The 17518-nt window shown below is 41.2% G+C and overlaps 1 protein-coding gene across 3 annotated transcripts in view; it reads right to left on the reverse strand.

Annotated features, from left to right (window-relative positions):
• The window catches only part of COBLL1 (cordon-bleu WH2 repeat protein like 1), a 121626-nt gene extending 104427 nt beyond the window's left edge, over positions 1-17199 (reverse strand). The window contains exon 1 of one of the 3 annotated variants that reach the window (XM_073305654.2): positions 16808-17091. In XM_073305654.2, coding sequence (XP_073161755.1) covers positions 16808-17091 — 284 coding nt within the window. Of the gene's footprint in view, positions 1-16807; positions 17092-17112 lie in introns of those variants that run through there. The other 2 variants (XM_073305655.2, XM_073305656.2) reach the window with 2 other exon arrangements.
• Positions 17200-17518: the final 319 nt, after the last annotated feature.

Below are 17518 nucleotides of genomic sequence, written 5' to 3' on the forward strand. Positions count from 1 at the left end.
AGCACCTTTGCTTCCCCCAATCTTTTTTGGCTCTCTAAGCCTCTCCTGAATGTTTTGGCCAGATAATAGGATGACTGTGGAGAAAGCCTCAGCAAAGTCTCACATGACTACATACTGCCTAGAGCAGTGATACTCAGACCAAGGACATGTCTATATGTACAGCTGCACTGCTGCAGCACATCTGGTGAAGACGTTCTATGCCGATGGTAGAGAGTTCTCCCATCAGCACAACAAAACCACCTCTGCAAGCAGCAGAAGCTATGTCAGTGGGAAAAGCTCTCCCATCAACAGCGCTGTGCACATGAGCGCTTAGTGTACCTTGTCACTCGGGGTGTGAACTCCCCCATCCCCCCATCTCCCCCAAGCAACATAGCCTATGTCGACATAGGCTGTAGTGTAGAAATAGCCTGAAGCTCATGAGCCAGAAGTGACTCTTTAATGCATCTGCTGCGGCTCTTTGCAGCAAATGATATTAAAAACACTGTGTGATTTAATTGTTAACTAATCTAAGTTAGTAACCAATCAGGATACTTTACCTATGTTAACCAATTGTAGTTGATAAACTAATAATACTTGGTCAGTCATTTTGCTGTGAAAATTATATATATTTTCATACTGTTTAAATATGAATATATAGTACTATTGTAAATGAAACAATGAATCCACACTACTCTGGCTCTTTTGGGTAATGCTGATTGCTAATTTTGCTCCTGAACCACTGAGATCTGAGTATCTCTGGCCTAGAGAATGGCCAAAACAACCAGATTAAGAATATGGAGTTTTAATTTTGAGTTTTAGTTATTCTGAGCAGGACCAATTACGGAAACTGCTTGTAGCTGCCGGACACAAACTGGATGGATCTTCGAGGATGAACACTCTTCCCCTGCCTTGACTTACAGGTGTGGTTCCACTTCACCAAGCTGTAAAATCCATTCCCCCCCGCCCCCAAAAGAGAGATCTGTAGATCTATCCTGAGAGTGAAAAGGGCACATTAAATTAAAAATAGATTTCTCAATAGGTTCCCCCTCCCACCCTTAGGACAAGGCAGACTGAAAATCTTCATTTTGACTCATAACATAAAGTAATTAAATTATATTATTTAGAAGAAATAAAGTGGATATATTCAGAAGTAATTATTCAGTAAACAGGAATATTCTTAAAAAGGGAAGAATGTTATAAGCTTCAAAAATGAGTGAAATCTTACCTTGCACATTTCTTTTAGAAGGTTGTCTAACTTTCTAAAACTAATTCCTGAGCCTGCCTAATGCAGTTCAAGTTAATAAGATTGTAACAATCATATGACATCCTGTGTTTAATCAACATGGTATTATTCCTATGCATTACAAAACTAACTTATAAGAAAACAAAAGGAATGCACCATGCCCCAATTAAATGCCCAGGTTAATGGTATTTCTAAATATAAATACAAATACAACAGCATTTTCCTGATGGAAGTGAACATCTTTACTGCACTAACATTTACAATGTACTGAGTTTGTCCTGAAATTATATCATCTGTAAACATACAGGTGCCTTCCATTGACCTCAGTGGGACCAAGATTTCACATACATAGTTTAATCCTCATATGCTAGTGGTACCCACGGACAGGCCTTAAGAAACCTACTCACTTGGTCTCCCTGGGTGAGTAGCAATTTTATGTGAACATGAGCAAGGCAACTGGGGCCAAGGAGTTACTGACTCCAAAAAGAAAGAACCTTTGGGTGTGACATCACACATTTTTCACCTTAGCACTCATCTAGCAGGTGGTCGGGCACATTTTTCAAGCTCTGCCTAAGACTACACAAAGAGAAATATATACAATTCTAGTTTATATTATTGCACATGATGAAGCTTCAGCAGTTCCATTATAAGTCACTATTTCCAAAGGTTTATAACTGTGCCATAAAAAATTTGTTCTGGATTGAGGCTTGGCAAGCAAGGCCTTTTTAAAGTCATGTTTCAACCTGATTTGTTGGCTGTTTTCAAACTCTGGAGATGGAGAGCCAGGAATTGTTTGCTTGATGGGTGGAAGCAGGCAGGAAAAAATGTGAGCAGTGTCTTTCCAAAAAAAAAAAAATAATCAAACCACCACTCGAACACACAAGTAAGAAAATAGAGTACTTGTTTGGTGCCATGGTGATTTTTTAGGTGTAGTCAATATTCATATTGCTAAAATAATCACTGTACATTTTTGAAGTTTGTAATGAACATTTAAGAGTCACTTCACTATTTGTTTTTAATTCCATTCCAAGTACCTGGGCAAGGAGGCATTACAGAGAGCCTATTTTGGGAGGCAGACTGGAAGATGACATGGAAATACCTGGGGTTTGGGAAATGGAGAAGAATCATAGAAGGCTGCACAGAACACAGGGCAGAGGGATTCCAAAATGGTCAGATAATTATCACTAATGATAAGGATCTTTGAAGGAGTAACCTAAGTATCAACACCATTAAAAATAAAGGAGTATAATATATAGAATAGGAACTTTTATGTGTCTTCACCAGAAAAAGCAGAGTATATGTTGGTTAGAAGTAAGTGAACACCAAAACGTGCCATTTTTTAAGCTTCTATTAATGACAGGGCTACCTTAACCATAACCAGAAAAATGCACTGAACTTGTACTACTGTAGGGTAAACTATGTGTCTACGGGAAAGGATACATTATTACAAATCCTCTATTATTGCCCAATGGCTAATCACAAAGAATGTTTCAGATACTTATTTATGCTATTTGAAAGTGGCAGAAGCGGATGAAAATAAAAACTATATTGATCACCAGTTCTCTTTGGTAGAAAACTGCTCCAATAATCTGTCAAGCAGACATTCAGTTTGATAACTCCAATTCTAGGGAGGAGCAATGTTCCATTCAGAACATATGTAATATATTCAAGGGGCAAAGAATTCGAGTAAAGCTCCTACTGGCTATTTGGGGTCACCAGGTACCTCTGCTGCCTTCAGAACATAAAGTTCTTTGTTCATGGCTCAGCTCTAGATTTGTGATGTCTCATGTAAAGCTAGACATCAGATAAGCAACTAGATGAGAACAGCTGATTGACATATCCCTGTCAAAGACTTGCCACTGGTTAACCAGTGACTCCAGTGATGGCAATTTACTCCTCTTTGGAGGAATATATAGGTAAACTGAAGAATCCCTTCCCCGCCAAAAATCATCGTGTGAAAAATTGTTGGAGCTTCTGCAAATAGAGAGAAATAAGAAATGTTAATCTGGATGGAATTGGTGAGACAAAAAGTCTTAACAAAAACTACATTTTAGAAGGAGGGAAATAGAAAAAGAGCAAAAGAATCTAAGCTGCAGGAAGGAATAATTCTGAAGGGTAAGACGCACAGAAGGGAGAGTTTACAGTGAGACTGGGCTGAAGGAGGAAATAAGAGGATTGCTGGGAAGGAGGGAGTTATTGTTACATATGCCAATTACTTTTATGAAACTGTCAATGTGGCAGGCAGAGCTGGATGCAGAAGATGATATCTCAGAAGAGAGTTTAATGACAGCATCAAAAGTACAAAAGAGACAATCAGGGAAAAAGAATACAGATGAACATAGGAACCACTATACCAAATCACACTGGTAGTGTTAATCAGTGCAGCACAGAGTTATCATGAAGTTTAGGTTTGTTTTTTTTTTAAATCGAGACACACACCACATTTTGAGAACCGCTGCTTTAGGTCATTCATATTACAATGGACAATTGAGAGAGATGCTTGTGAGTTCCCACAGCAAAACACACATACTGGCATAGGGATTAAAGGAAGGAACTGGGAGTTAGGAGATCTAGAACACAACGTCTAAAGGACTGATTCTCAATTTATACTAAGGCCCCTTTCCAGTGCTCTCAGCACTGAGTAAAGTCCGCTTTACACTGCCAGAGTGGTACAAAGGGGACTATATATGAATGACAAAATAAAGCATTAAGAACATAAGAATGGCTCTACTGGGTCAGACCAAAAGTCCATCTAGCCCAGTACTCTGTCTTCCGACAGTGGCCAGTGCCAGGTATCCCAGAAGGAATGAACAAAACAGGTAATCATCAAGTGATCCATCCCCTGTCGCTCATTCCCAGCTTCTGGCAAACAGAAGCTAGGGACACCATCCCTGCCCATCCTGGCTAATAGCCATTGATGGACCTATCCTCCATGAACTTATCTAGTTCTTTTTTGAACCCTGTTATGGCCTTCACCATATCCTCTGGCAAGGAGTTCCACAGATTGACTGCACATTGTCTAAAGAAATACTTCCTTTTATTTGTTTTAAACCTATTAATTTCATTTGGTGACCCCTAGTTCTTGTGTTATTAGAAGTAGTAAACAACACTTCCTTATCTACTTTCTCTACACCATGATTGTATAGACCTCAATCATATCTCCCCTTAGCTGTCTCTTTTCCAAGCTGAAAAGTCCCAGTCTTATTAATCTCTCCTCATACGGGAGCCATTTCATATGCCTAATCATTTGTATTGCCCTTTTCTGAACCTTTTCCAATATATCTTTTTTGAGATGGGGCAACCACACCTGCACACAGTATTCAAGATGTGGGCATGCCATAGATTTATATAGAGGCAACATGATATTTTCTGTCCTATTATCTATCCCTTTCTTAATTACTCCCAGCATTCTGTTCACTTTTTTGACTGCCGCTGCACATTGAGTGGATGTTTTCAGGGAAGATCCCCAAGATCTCTTTCTTGAGTGGTAACAGCTAATTTAGACCCCATCATCTTATATGTATAGTTGGGATCATGCTTTCCAATGTGCATTACTTTCCATTTATCAACATTAAATTTCATCTGTCATTTTGTTGCTCAGTCACCCAGTTTTGAGAGATCCTTTTGTAGCTCTTCGCAGTTTGCCTGGGTCTTAATTATCTTTAGTAATTTTGTATCATCTGCAAATTTTGCCACCTCACTGTTTACCCCTTTTTCCAGATCATTTATGAATATACTGAATAGGACTGGTCCCAGAACAGACCCCTGGGGGACACCACTATTTACCTCTCTCCATTCTGAACACTGACCATTTATACCCTACCCATTGTTTCCTATCTTTTAACCAGTTACCAATCCATGAGAGCACCGTCCCTCTTATCCTGTGGCAGCTTACTTTGCGTAAGAGCCTTTGGTGAGGGACCTTGTCAAAGGCTTTCTGAAAATCTAAGTATACTATATCCACTGGATCCCCTTGGTCCACATGCTTGTTGACCCCCTCAAATAATTCTAGTAGATTGATGAGGCATGATTTCCCTTTACTAAAACCATGTTGACTCTTTCTCAACAAATTATGTTCATCTATATGTCTGACAATATTGTTCTTTATTATAATTTCAACCAATTTGCCTGGTACTGAAGTCAGGCTTACAGGCCTGTAATTGCCAGGATCACCTCTGGAGCCCTTTTTAAAAATTGATGTCACATTAGCTATCCTCCAGTCATCTGGGACAGAAACTGATTTAAATGATAGGTTAGACTACAGTTAGTAGTTCTGCAATTTCACATGTGAGTTCCTTCAGAACTCTTGGGTGAATACCATCTGGTCCTGGTGACTTATTGCTGTTTAAATGTTCCAAAGGTTCACCAGTGGTCTTAAAACACAAGAATTAAAAAGGGTGATTCAAAAGGATAAAATTGAAACTGCACCGTAAAGAAAACTACGCTATTCAAATTTCTAAGAATGTTCATTTAAGATGCAATTTGTTTGGAACATAAAGCAACGTGTTACTCAATGGGAAAGATACAGAGCAAAGAATAGAAACTATACTGCCACTGGCATTTAAAAGAATTTAAGATCATGACGTATGCACAAAGTGAGCATTGTTTACACTGCTCTGGGGGTTGTACAAAGATGTCTTTTTTAATAAGATTGAGCCATATTTTCCATACCAACACAAAATAATTATATTTCTAGAACTGAGCTGGAAAAAGAACAATCTTCTCCACATATTTCCTTTGATACTGAATACATTTGTTAAAAAAGCCATCTCCTCTGCAAACTATTAGTAAATTTTAAAAACTAGCACAGCAAGTGCTTTATCATAGCATGAGTTTGACTTCTAGCTAAAAATATTCATGCAGGGTTCCTTATGCCAGTGAAAGAAAACAGATCAAACTCCTCCCATCTTGCTGAACAGCTGACATGTATTTTAACTCCCTGGCAACATTTCCCAGATATATCAGGATTCTGTCCTTCATCTCAAAGAGCCCTTCTATTCCTTACAATGAGAAGACACAGTATAAACTGTAGTATGTTTTTATAAAAACATCTACATACACACATTGGGTTTCACTTGCTAGAAAATTACATCAATTTTTATCCAGTTAAGTAACTTTCAGTTCTATAATACCTCATTGTGTATTAGCCATGTAATTCCCCTTCCCATACAAAATTTTTTTTAAAGAAAAACTTACATTTTCATCTATATAAGAAAGGATTAGCCCATAATAATCCAACTTTTACTACAGAATATTTTAGATCTATTTAAATCTCATTGAGCTGCAGGAATTTACTAGTCTACCTTCTGTACAGAGGGTTAAATTTCAAACTGCAGGACTGCACCACAGGTGGGGATTCAACTTAAATTATCACAGCTTTTGAATATCCAGGGGACAGCTCAAAGCAATGTGTTCTTTAACACTTCACTGTTGCCTGCTGTACAGCCAGAGAATTTCCTCTTCATTGTACTAACACAAGATGTGATTGTAGAACTCTACAGGGATCCCAGAGTCAACATCTTGGTTCCTCTTCATCTACTAATGCCTTGATGTCAACTTGCAGATACCCGCTGAGTTCTACAATAGTATATAGTCAGCAACACTTACAGTGAAGAGGAATTCCTGCATTCAGACAGCAGGCAGCAATGTGAACATACATCAGAATTCCAGGTCTGCAGTTAGAGAAGGTAGTAAAAGTTGGGGGGGGGGGAATTATAATGGAGTGAAAGTGTGCATTTAAATCTACTTTTACTTATAGGTACTTATAAAACAGATTCATATATTCTAAGGCCAGAAGGGACCATTGTGATCATCTAGTCTGACACAGGCCAGAGAACTTCCCCAAAATAATTCCTAGAGCATCTTTAGAAAAACTTCCAACCTTGATTTTAAAAAGATCAGTGATGGAAAATTCACCATTGTTCCAATGGTTAATACTCTCACCATTAAAAATTTACACCTTGTTTCCAGTCTGAATTTGTCTAACTCCAACTTCCAGCCACTGGATTGTGTTGTACCTTTCTCTGCTAGATTGAAGATCTCATTACTAAATATTTGTTCCTCACGTAGGTACTTATAGATTAATCAAGTCACCCCTTAACCTTCTCTTTGTTAAGCTAAATAAGATCAAGGAAGCCAATCACTATAAGACATTTTTCTAATTCTTTAATCATTCTCAAAGCTCTTCTCTGAATCCTCTCCAATTTACCAACATCCTTCTTGAATTGTGGGCACCAGAACGGGACAGTATTCCAGCAGCAGTTGCACCAGTGCCAAACACAGAGGTAAAATAACCTCTCTACTCCTTCTCAAGATTCTACAGTTTATGTATCCCAAGATCACATGAGCTCTTTTGGTCATAGCATCAAAACCACGAGCTCCTGTTCAACTGATTATCCACCACAACCTCCAGTCTTTGCCAGTCACGGCTTCCCAGGATAGAGCCCCTCACCCAGTAAGTATGGCTTACATTCTTTGTTCCCAGATGTATACATTTACATTTAGATGTATTAAAAATACAGATTGTTTTCACCCTGTTTATCAAGTGGTTCTTCTTCCTTTCATTTAAGCTTCACTCACTGAACAGTTATGTTGATTCATTATACAATAATCAGTTAGTTTAGATGAACAAGCCTTCTCTTATTTCCCACCCCCCACCCTGTCCATCCCTCCCAGACCATCTCCGTCTTTACATCCTGAATAATCAGGGGCCTTCTGTCTCATTGATTTGTACATGTAATTTCCATTATAATAATGGCAGCTTACACACACACACACACCCCACACACACACCCACCAAGGAAGAACAATTAGCCCCAACTAACAGTGAATTTAGAAACTTTCCTCTTCCCACTTCCATGTAAACCAGCAGCAGTATTGGATTTCATGGAGGGAAGATTTCTCTCTAGCTTATGACAGGTTTCAGAGTAACAGCCATGTTAGTCTGTATCCACAAAAAGAAAAGGAGCTTATACTCAAATAAATTTGTTAGTCTTTAAGGTGCCAAAAGTACTCCTTTTCTCTAGCTTATGAAATTCACGTCCCTCTTTAAATATTGCTAAAGTTGATCTGATAGAATTTACTTTTATTTCCAGCTCAAAAAATACTTCATTCATTTGCTCTTCAGATGACAGATACAGTATCTTCTAAGCCTATTCCAGAGCAAACTGAAATCCCTGGGTTCTGCTACAAGAGGTTTCTCCTTTTCTCTTCTTCCAACTGACACTCCTTTGCAAGTTACTCAGCATGAACACTGATTTCTAAGTGTCTCCCAGTTGAACTGCTGTCTTTGCATATAGACAAAAGCATCCGTTGATAATACACAGTTGGGATGATAATTCAGTTATTCATTTCCTACATAACAGACTGCTAATAAAAATAATTATTTATTGTTTAAAAAAAACCCTCTCCACTTTTGAATGGCTTTTCCCTTCAATATATCTTTGACATACTATTCATCAACTTCTTACTTTCATATTGGCCCTTATTTTTCCTTTTGATAGGATACCATCCATCCTGGACAAAGACTTGAAATGGCCCTGCCTACTTTTCTTTATTTACACATTATCCTCCGACACATTTTGTTACCCTACTATCCACATTCCCTAATCCCCTAAAGTTTCCTTGATCTCGTTCCCACAGCAACACTCTCTGATAGTGAAGGGCTATAACATTACCACTGAAGACTTTACAAACACACAGTGATTTCTGACCTGACAAGTTTTACTGGGAGTCAAACCAACTCTCACATGGAGCAGTTAAGAGCAACATACGATTGTGTCAGACAACTGTTTGATGCTGTTTCACTTTAAACAGATCGATATAAATCACCGTATATGGCAGCTATCTAAAAAGTGCTGGTTATAATCAGCTCAACTGCCTGTATGGCAGGTAAACATTGAACATTTAATAGTAAACTAACATGGCTCTTTATAAGATCTAGATAGAAAACAGTCAATTTTATCAGTTACAAATATGCGGGGGGGAGGGGAGGGGACTTTCATAGTAAAGCTGTTACTGTTGTTTGATTTTTCTCTTTTTTTTGTTGCATTGTTTTCTAAACATATTTTCTGTGCTCCTTACAGTTGCACACATTTTTATCTTATCTAAGACTAGACTGCTGGTTAGGACCCCAGTGGACCTGTGTTTATCAATCATACTCCCAGGTGGACATTTGTTAAGAATTCATTCATGCATTTCACAACGACTGGCAGCATCCGCCCAGGAGAGGACAAAAAATGGAATTGTAGAGGTGATCCGACTCTGGATTTAGGTGAATTGAAGGCATGTGCTTGCTCACAACTAATTCTAGCTAGGGCTACTAATTAGTATCATAAGCACAACGGTCTTACTCTCGTTCACCCATAAAAATATTAAACAGAGACTGCTTAAAGGTCATAAAAGCTAGTCTATTTAAAAAAAAAAAACAAAAAACATAACCTACCAGCAATTTTCTCATGATATAACCCCTAGTTGTCAAAGAGGCAGGAAAGTGCAGAATGTATTTTAAAATGTGCTTAGAAGAACCTGGATTACTCCTCATTTTATTTATTTATACCAGTACAGATTCTCTAACCTGATCAAGACCAGTGATGAGCTGCCAAAATCTTAATGGGTTCCCTCCTCACCCCACGAGGGGGTCGTTGCCCACCCCCGCGCCCCGGGACTCCTGCCTCATCCAACCCTCCCCCATTCCTTGATGCCCCCCAACCCCCAGGACCCCTGCCCTGTCCCCTGACTGCCCCCAGAACCGGGCAGGAGTGGCTCGTGGGCCACCGTAGTGGGTGCCCACCCCACCCCTAAGAGATAGAGGCACCTGCCGGGGGGGTGAGGTGGGGAGTCCCGGAGGTGCTTACCTGGGGCAGCTCCCAGGAAGCATCCGGCAGGTCCCTCTGGCTCCTAGGGGTGGGGGAGCATAGTTGGGGGGGAGCAGGGGGAGTGGCTGCTCCCCCACTGGTCATATCAAAAGTGGCGCCTTAGGCGCCGACTCCCTGGGTGCTCCGGGGCTGGAGCACCCCCGGGGAAAATTTGGTGGCTGCAGAGCACCCACCGGCAGCTCCCCGCGCTGTGCCCGGCCCCAGCTCACCTCACCTCCGCTCCGCCTCCGCCCCGAACGCACCACCCCCCTCTGCTTCTCTGCCCCTGCCCCCTCCCGCTTTGCGCAAATCAGCTGTTCAGCGGGAAGCCAGGGAGCACAGAGCGGCTTCCTGCTCAGGCCGAGGGTGGCTGAGGTGAGCTGGGGCAGGGAGTGGTTCCCCTGCGCGCCCCCCCGAGTTACCTGCTGCGGTGTGTATGGCCCTCCTCGGCCCCCCTCTCCCCCGCTCATCTCCGCCTCCCTGGGCCTGAGTGGGAAGCCGTGGCCTGCATCTCAGCCTGCCCCAGCTTCCCACGTGAATTCTGATTCTGATTCACGGGAAGCCGGGGGGGGGCAGAGAAGCAGGGCTGGGCGGCGCGTTCAGGGGAGGATACGGAGGCAGAGTGGAGGTGAACTGGAGCCGGGGGTGGGGCGGGGAGCTGCCGGTGGGTGCTCTGCACCCACCAAATTTTCCCCTTGGGTGCTCCAGGGCTGGAGCGCCCATGGAGTCGGCACCTAAGGCACCACTCTTGGCCGGTTAAATTTAGAAGCCCTTTTAGAACCGGTTGTCCCTCGCGGAACAACTGGTTCTAAAACGGCTTCTAAATTTAACAACTCGTTCTAGCTAACCGGTGCGAACCGGCTCCAGCTCACCACTGATCAAGACCATATAATAGCATTAAGACACATTGCCTAGGCCCTAGGGAGCACCAGGTATTTCCTCCAATCAGCTCAGCTCCACGCACAAACTTTTTTGTTTGGTTGCCTTGAAGTCTTTTTGAATACATTTCTGCTTTTACCTCCTTTATCTTCCTCCATCTCATCACCACAGAATAATGTATTGAGATTTGTAATGACAAAAAAATAGTGAACTCCCCCCTATTATTTTGATGTACTTTAACTAATGAAAAACTGTGAGCAGCAGCAGAGATGCTGAAGCACTCTCCAGATTCAATAAGACAACTGCAAAAAACACATACTTGGAAAATGGTTTTCAAACCCATAATGGCTATGTCATAAATATAAAGGGAAGGGTAACCACCTTTCTGTATACAGAACTATAAAATCCCTCCTGCCCAGAGGCAAAACCCTTTCATCTGTAAAGGGTTAAGAAGCTAGGATAACCTTGCTGGCACCTGACCAAAATGACCAATGAGGAGACAAGATACTTTCAAAGCTGGAGGGTGGTTGGGGAGTGGGGGAGACAAAAGCTGTCTGTCTGTCTGTGTGATGCTTTTGCCGGGAACAGAAAAGGAAGGGAGTCTTAGAACGTAGTAAGTAATCTAGCTAGATATGCATTAGATTTCTGTTTTGTTTAAATGGCTGTTAAAATAACTGTGCTGAATGGGATGTATATTCCTGTTTTTGTGTCTTTTTGTAACTTAAGGTTTTGCCTAGAGGGAATCTCTATGTTTTGAATCTCATTATCCTGTAAGGTATTCACCATCCTGATTACAGAGGTGATTCTTTTACTTTTTCTTTAATTAAAATTCTTCTTCTAAGAACCTGATTGCTTTTTCATTGTTCTTAAGATCCAAGGGTTTGGGTCTGTGTTCACCTATGCAAATTGGTGAGGATTTTTATCAAGCCTTCCCCAGGAAAGGGGGTGTAGGGCTTGGGGGGGATATTTTGGGGGGAAGACATCTCTAAGTGGGCTCTTTCCCTGTTCTTTGTTTAACACGCTTGGTGGTGGCAGCATAAGGTCCAAGGACAAAAGGTAAAAGTTTGTACCTTGAGGAAGTTTTAACCTAAACTGGTAAGAATAAGCTTAGGGGGTCTTTCATGCAGGTCCCCACATCTGTACCCTAGAGTTCAGAGTGGGGAAGGAAACTTGAAAGGCTAGATGCTGAACATTATTTTAAAATGGAAGTTTAAATACTGTAGAAATTGATGGCTCAGCTCCCTCCCCTCTCTCTTTTGCCAAGCTCTTTCTACCCCTCCAGTGAAGAGAATTTTCCCCAGCATTTGCATAAGTCTGCTTTTTGCTGTGCGACATTTTTAGTGTTTTTGTTTGGAAAGCGAATGTGCCTGTATTCTGCCAGAAACCATTTTATCTTTAATTTAAAATTATGTAATAAATAGAACTTTTGATAGTACAAATTAATCCTATTTTGATCTTCCAAAGAAAAATAATCAGGTTAGCTATATACCTGTTTGCAAAATTGCCTCTAGAATTTACCAACAAAGGCACAAAATCTACTTGCCTGTCTTCCACCATGAAAGATCATAAGGATGTACTAGCTAATGATATTTTATTCACATCACTACAAAATGTCAAACTCACTCGAGTATTGGTATAATGCATACTGCAGCTCACAAGGGTCAAGAATTTTTTTCTGAAGCTATAAATCTCGACATTCTTACCTACTCTGAATTCAACCCCAGCCGAAGAGAAACTGGTCAAATTTACCCCCTTTTTCCCCAAAGATACCAGAAAAAAGTAGTTTCTATCAAATGATTGATTTTTCCCCTCAGTAGGTACAAGAATGCATGCAAACATTTAACCTTTGGGAAATAATCATGAGAAACTTCTCCCAAAGCCCATCACAGCGTAACAGATGGTAAAAATTCCAAAGAACAAAGTCGTGTAAATACATCACTGAAGACCATTACACCAGTGCTAAATCATATATAAGTTTCCAGCCAAAAAAAAACTTTATCAATTTTCTAGAATTAAGGGTTTCAAAAGGTATCAGATTTCAAATTTAGCACAAATTAATTTTCTAAACTGAAACATTTATCAATACGTGTGCCCAGCGATTTCTTTAGAGACTGTTTAAAATGCATTTCATCACCAACAACTGCTTGCTAACTAACCGGGATTAGCAGCATTGTCTCTAAGTCCACCTGACTGTATGAGTAAGACAAAAATATAAGGCTGTTACTTTATTATTTGGTAATTTAATCAAAGGAAATCACTATTCCAAATCCTGTCCTTTCTAGATTACACAATCTTTCCAACAACTTCATTCAGATGGAGGATTAGGAATTGTTTTGGTGTACAAAAGCATTTCACTGGATCCTCCTTTTCAGAAGTTAACTTTTTAACCCTTTTATTTCTTAAACCATTATCAAATCAAAGTTTGGTGGCTAGCAACCAGCACAATTATGGACCAACATGAATAGCAACAGATGGGACAAGAAGCACACACAGACGTCTAAGTTATTAAATTAGTTTAATACAACATACTTGAAAAATTGAAAGTATTTGAAAAATAATTTAAAAAAGGGGCACCAGTCATTTGAACCCATGTACAGGAGGGCATAATTATTGTATAAAGCATCTTAGCTTTTATATTCTGCTTCCTCTACTTACACAGAACTCTCAGAATCATTGGAGAACCGGGCATATGAGAGAAGAACAACAGAATTAAAATCCACCATTTTGATGCAATTAATAAAACAGCTATTTTTTTCCAACTCTATGTGAAACAAAGGAGAAGGAAAATAAAGTTTTCCAACATAAAAAGGGACAACTGATAGTCCCGATTCTAAAAGGGATATTTTAGACAACAGAAAGCACATAAAACACTGATGTGTCTCATGGTGCATTTTTTGTTATAAAAGTTAAATATATACAACAATTCTAAAATTTAAATAAAAATACTTCTACCAACCAGAATTTATATTTCTATGATATAAGCATGGATTTACACTTTTTATCTAAGACCTGATTCTGCAGTCCTTATTTCAGAAAATTACCGGTTAAGTTGGACCAGTGTGCTGTTTTAGTAGCTGGACAGTCAGAAAAAACTACATTAAAGAATAACTGTACAAACAGACATTTCTTTGAAACTCAATATTTTGGTCAGCAAACTCAGACCACCTTCAGGAAATAATTAAAACTGCTAATAGATGGACCCAGTTGAAATGAGCTAGGAAGAAACAATGACAACATTAATTTTCAAAGCAACAGTTATTTCAGAGTTGTTAAGTTGCCTGTAAATATGCCTGCAGTGCTAAACAGAGTAAGTTTTATTAACTGCACTTTTTTAAAAAATGAAATGCACTTGCTGACAGATATTTTAAGAGGTATTAAAGATACAGCAAAAATATAGCAACCAGAATTCAAGTCATAATTCACCAAAAGTAATATATGACATGCTTCAGGCCTAAGGAAATTGTAAGAACAACTGAAATGGCATCATCTAGCAATTCAAACTTTTTTAAAAATGAAATAAGTATAAACAAGGAACTTAAAAGATTTCAGAAGTACAGTTATAATGCACTATTTGCATGTTCTCACATTACTATTACGTGCTTGCCCTTTTGCTGGAGCAACGAAAACTTGATTTGCATGCCCGAAGTCTTGTAAACACAAGAAATAACCCTCTCTTGTTCTACCTCTATTAACTGTTTATCCCTCTTTTAAATATCAGTTCTTAATGACTTATTAATAATAAGTATAGACTTGCTACAAGGCCATAATTTTATAAATACCTGTTCCCAAGAGATTCATAAATGAGGTGGATATATGGGACTTGAAACAGATCTATCCAGAAATCCAAATTTTATTTTCTTCTTCTGCTAATCTAATAATCTTAAATCAAATAATTGTATTCCCATTTATAGTCTCACATTCCAGAAAGTGTTTATGTCAATACATAAGTGTGTTCATTTATAAAAACTGGAAAGTAAATTGTATTACTTTGGAATATATGGCCTGATTATCAACGGTGCTGAACACCTGCAGTCCCTAACTAAGAGAATGAGTCTTACAGGCATTCAGGCCAATGATCCTCCCCTTTTTGCCATTTTGTATATCTGATTCCTCTTAGCTCCCTAATTCCCCAAAACAGAGCACGAGTAATTTTGTTTATGACAGCACTTACTGTATTTTCTTCCTCAATGATCAATCTCTCATCTATTTATATTCCAGATTTTGTTTCTATTAATTTTACAAAAAGTATACACTACTTCCATCTACATATTAAAGCATTACTACGCTGGCCACTCAAATTTTAAAGAAAAAAACATGAACTATCATGGATTTAACCTTACAGATAAGAAAGGAAGATAAGCAAAAAAGACAGAATGACCACAATGTTAGAGCATTAGAAATGACACAGAACTGAAAATGCCTACAACTAAAATAACTGGTCTGCACCAATGGTATTTCATATCAGCACTGTCAAGTAAAAGAAAATAAAAAGTAAATTTTTCTTATCTGTGACACTAAAAGGATTTTAGATTGTTAAAACAGACAGACAATTTTAAAAACTGGTTTTCATTATTTCATACTGAAGCTGTCTGTCCACTTTTTGCATTTCACATTGGACAATTACCAAAGACCTGAACAATTAGCTTCACTTTTCCCAATATTCAGTTAATTTCCCGGCCCTCATACATTAGCACATTGCTGCAATGCTTCAGCTGCAGTGTCCTGAGGAATTTTTCTTCTATGTAATTAAACATTTGTTAGATAGCACTGTAACTAGAGTTTTGGGGTCCTGAGAATTTTCTAGTCCTATCACCACCATTACATAGGCAAGGATATGAATAAGCAGGTACTGACTTGCTTCTGAAGAAATTCCTTTCATAACATTCTAAGAGAAAATTACAACTACACCCATTAAATAATCCCAATATGAATTCCAAGTAGCTTGTTTTTCTTAACACGGAAGCAAGAGTGTGTGTCTTTGTATTATCTAGCCATTTGAGTAAAATATTATTTACGTCAAAGACAGAACAACTTGCCTCATGAGGAGAGAAAACAAGCATATGAAAGTTCTCCGATTCTTTTGGTTCAAGGTTCATAGTTTTGGTTCCTATTCTTGACAAGGTGAATGCTTGTGTTCATCTCCAACTAATCTCATCGTCAAACTGTTGGGGTTTTTGTTTGTTTTGCAAAACTAACTCCCCTCCCCCCCATTTTGTTTCCACAAATGCGAAATACAATCAACATGTGTGTTTACATGATACTTCATCATATGAACTCTACTTCAGGTGACACCGTAAGAGCACTGGATAAAGAGAGAGAGTGAAGAAAGTTATAGCTGAAGGACCCAATCACTTAGTATCTGCCAGCCAACCAGCGCTGTCTGAAGTATTGCTTTAGTCTCTTTCAAGTCTGTTTCCCTTTCAAGATGGTTTGCGTTTAGAAACAAGCATTTACTGCGTTTGATTCCGCCAGTCAGGTTAGTCACAATTGCAGCCCCTTTCAGAGACCCAGAGAGCTGCCTCGTGCCGAGGCGCAGCCATAATCGTCCCCAGGTATTACCTTTCAAAAGCTACAGTTCCACAACGGCCCTTTGTTGCTGAGGGGGTGGATGTGCCCTGCTCAAGGTGCTGCGGGCACCTACCCCGCCCTCCCCCTTCCCGTCAGCAGAACTTCCACTTTCCAAGCCGCGCAGACCCGGTAACCTCGCCCAGGGGAAAGAGGCGAGCAGCTGCCTGCAGCTCGGCAACGGCCAGTGAAAGCCCACGCGAGCCAGCAGCAGAGGACGGCGGTGCCTGCGCACACGAGACGCGGGGTTGGGGCCCTCACACTTGCCATGAGTTGCTGTGCTTACCCGCAGGGAGGCAGGGCTGCTGCTGCCCGCCAGACGCGGTCGCCCGTTCCCTGGGCTGGGCGCGCAGCGCTTGGCCCCCCGGGGCAGCTGACTGGGCTCCGTTCCGGCCGGGCCGCGGCGGGACTCCACGCTGGCCGGGAGGCGCGCCCGGCACAGCTCCTCGGCTGCCCTCCTCCCCCGTCACCTGTTTGCAAGGGGCTCCGGGAGACGTCGCGGCTCCGCAGCCCAGCGCCAGCCGCACCCCGGGGCGCGAGTATCCCCCCCTCCGCCCCCAGGGCAGCCATGGGGCGCGTTACAAACCACACCTTGGAAAACTCGACAGGCGGAGCCGTCCCCTGCTGCTGGTGCCGCCGCGGGCCGCTCTTCCCCTGCCGCTCCGGCTCGGGCTGAACAGCGGCTTCCCTCCCAGCCGCTCGCAGGGTTCCCTGCTCCCGGCACAGCCCCACTCCGCCCCGGCCAGCGCAGCCTCTCGCTCCTCTCCCCGCCGCGGGGAGGCGGGGCAGGGCCGGCCTTCCTTCGCGCTGGAATTTTCCTCTTTCCCCGGCTGCTCCGGGCTCCGCTTCCCCCAACCCACCACTAGGGCATGCGGAAGGCCGGGCGGAGAGCCCTACAGGTGGGGAGAGACGGGGACTGAGAGCCCAGGCCGCTCGAGAGGCGGGGCACAGACAGCGAAAGGTCCGGCTGCCACCACCTGCCCGCCTTATCCTGGTC

Source organism: Lepidochelys kempii, chromosome 11 (assembly GCF_965140285.1).
Source record: "Lepidochelys kempii isolate rLepKem1 chromosome 11, rLepKem1.hap1, whole genome shotgun sequence".
Classification (NCBI taxonomy): Eukaryota; Metazoa; Chordata; order Testudines; family Cheloniidae; genus Lepidochelys; species Lepidochelys kempii.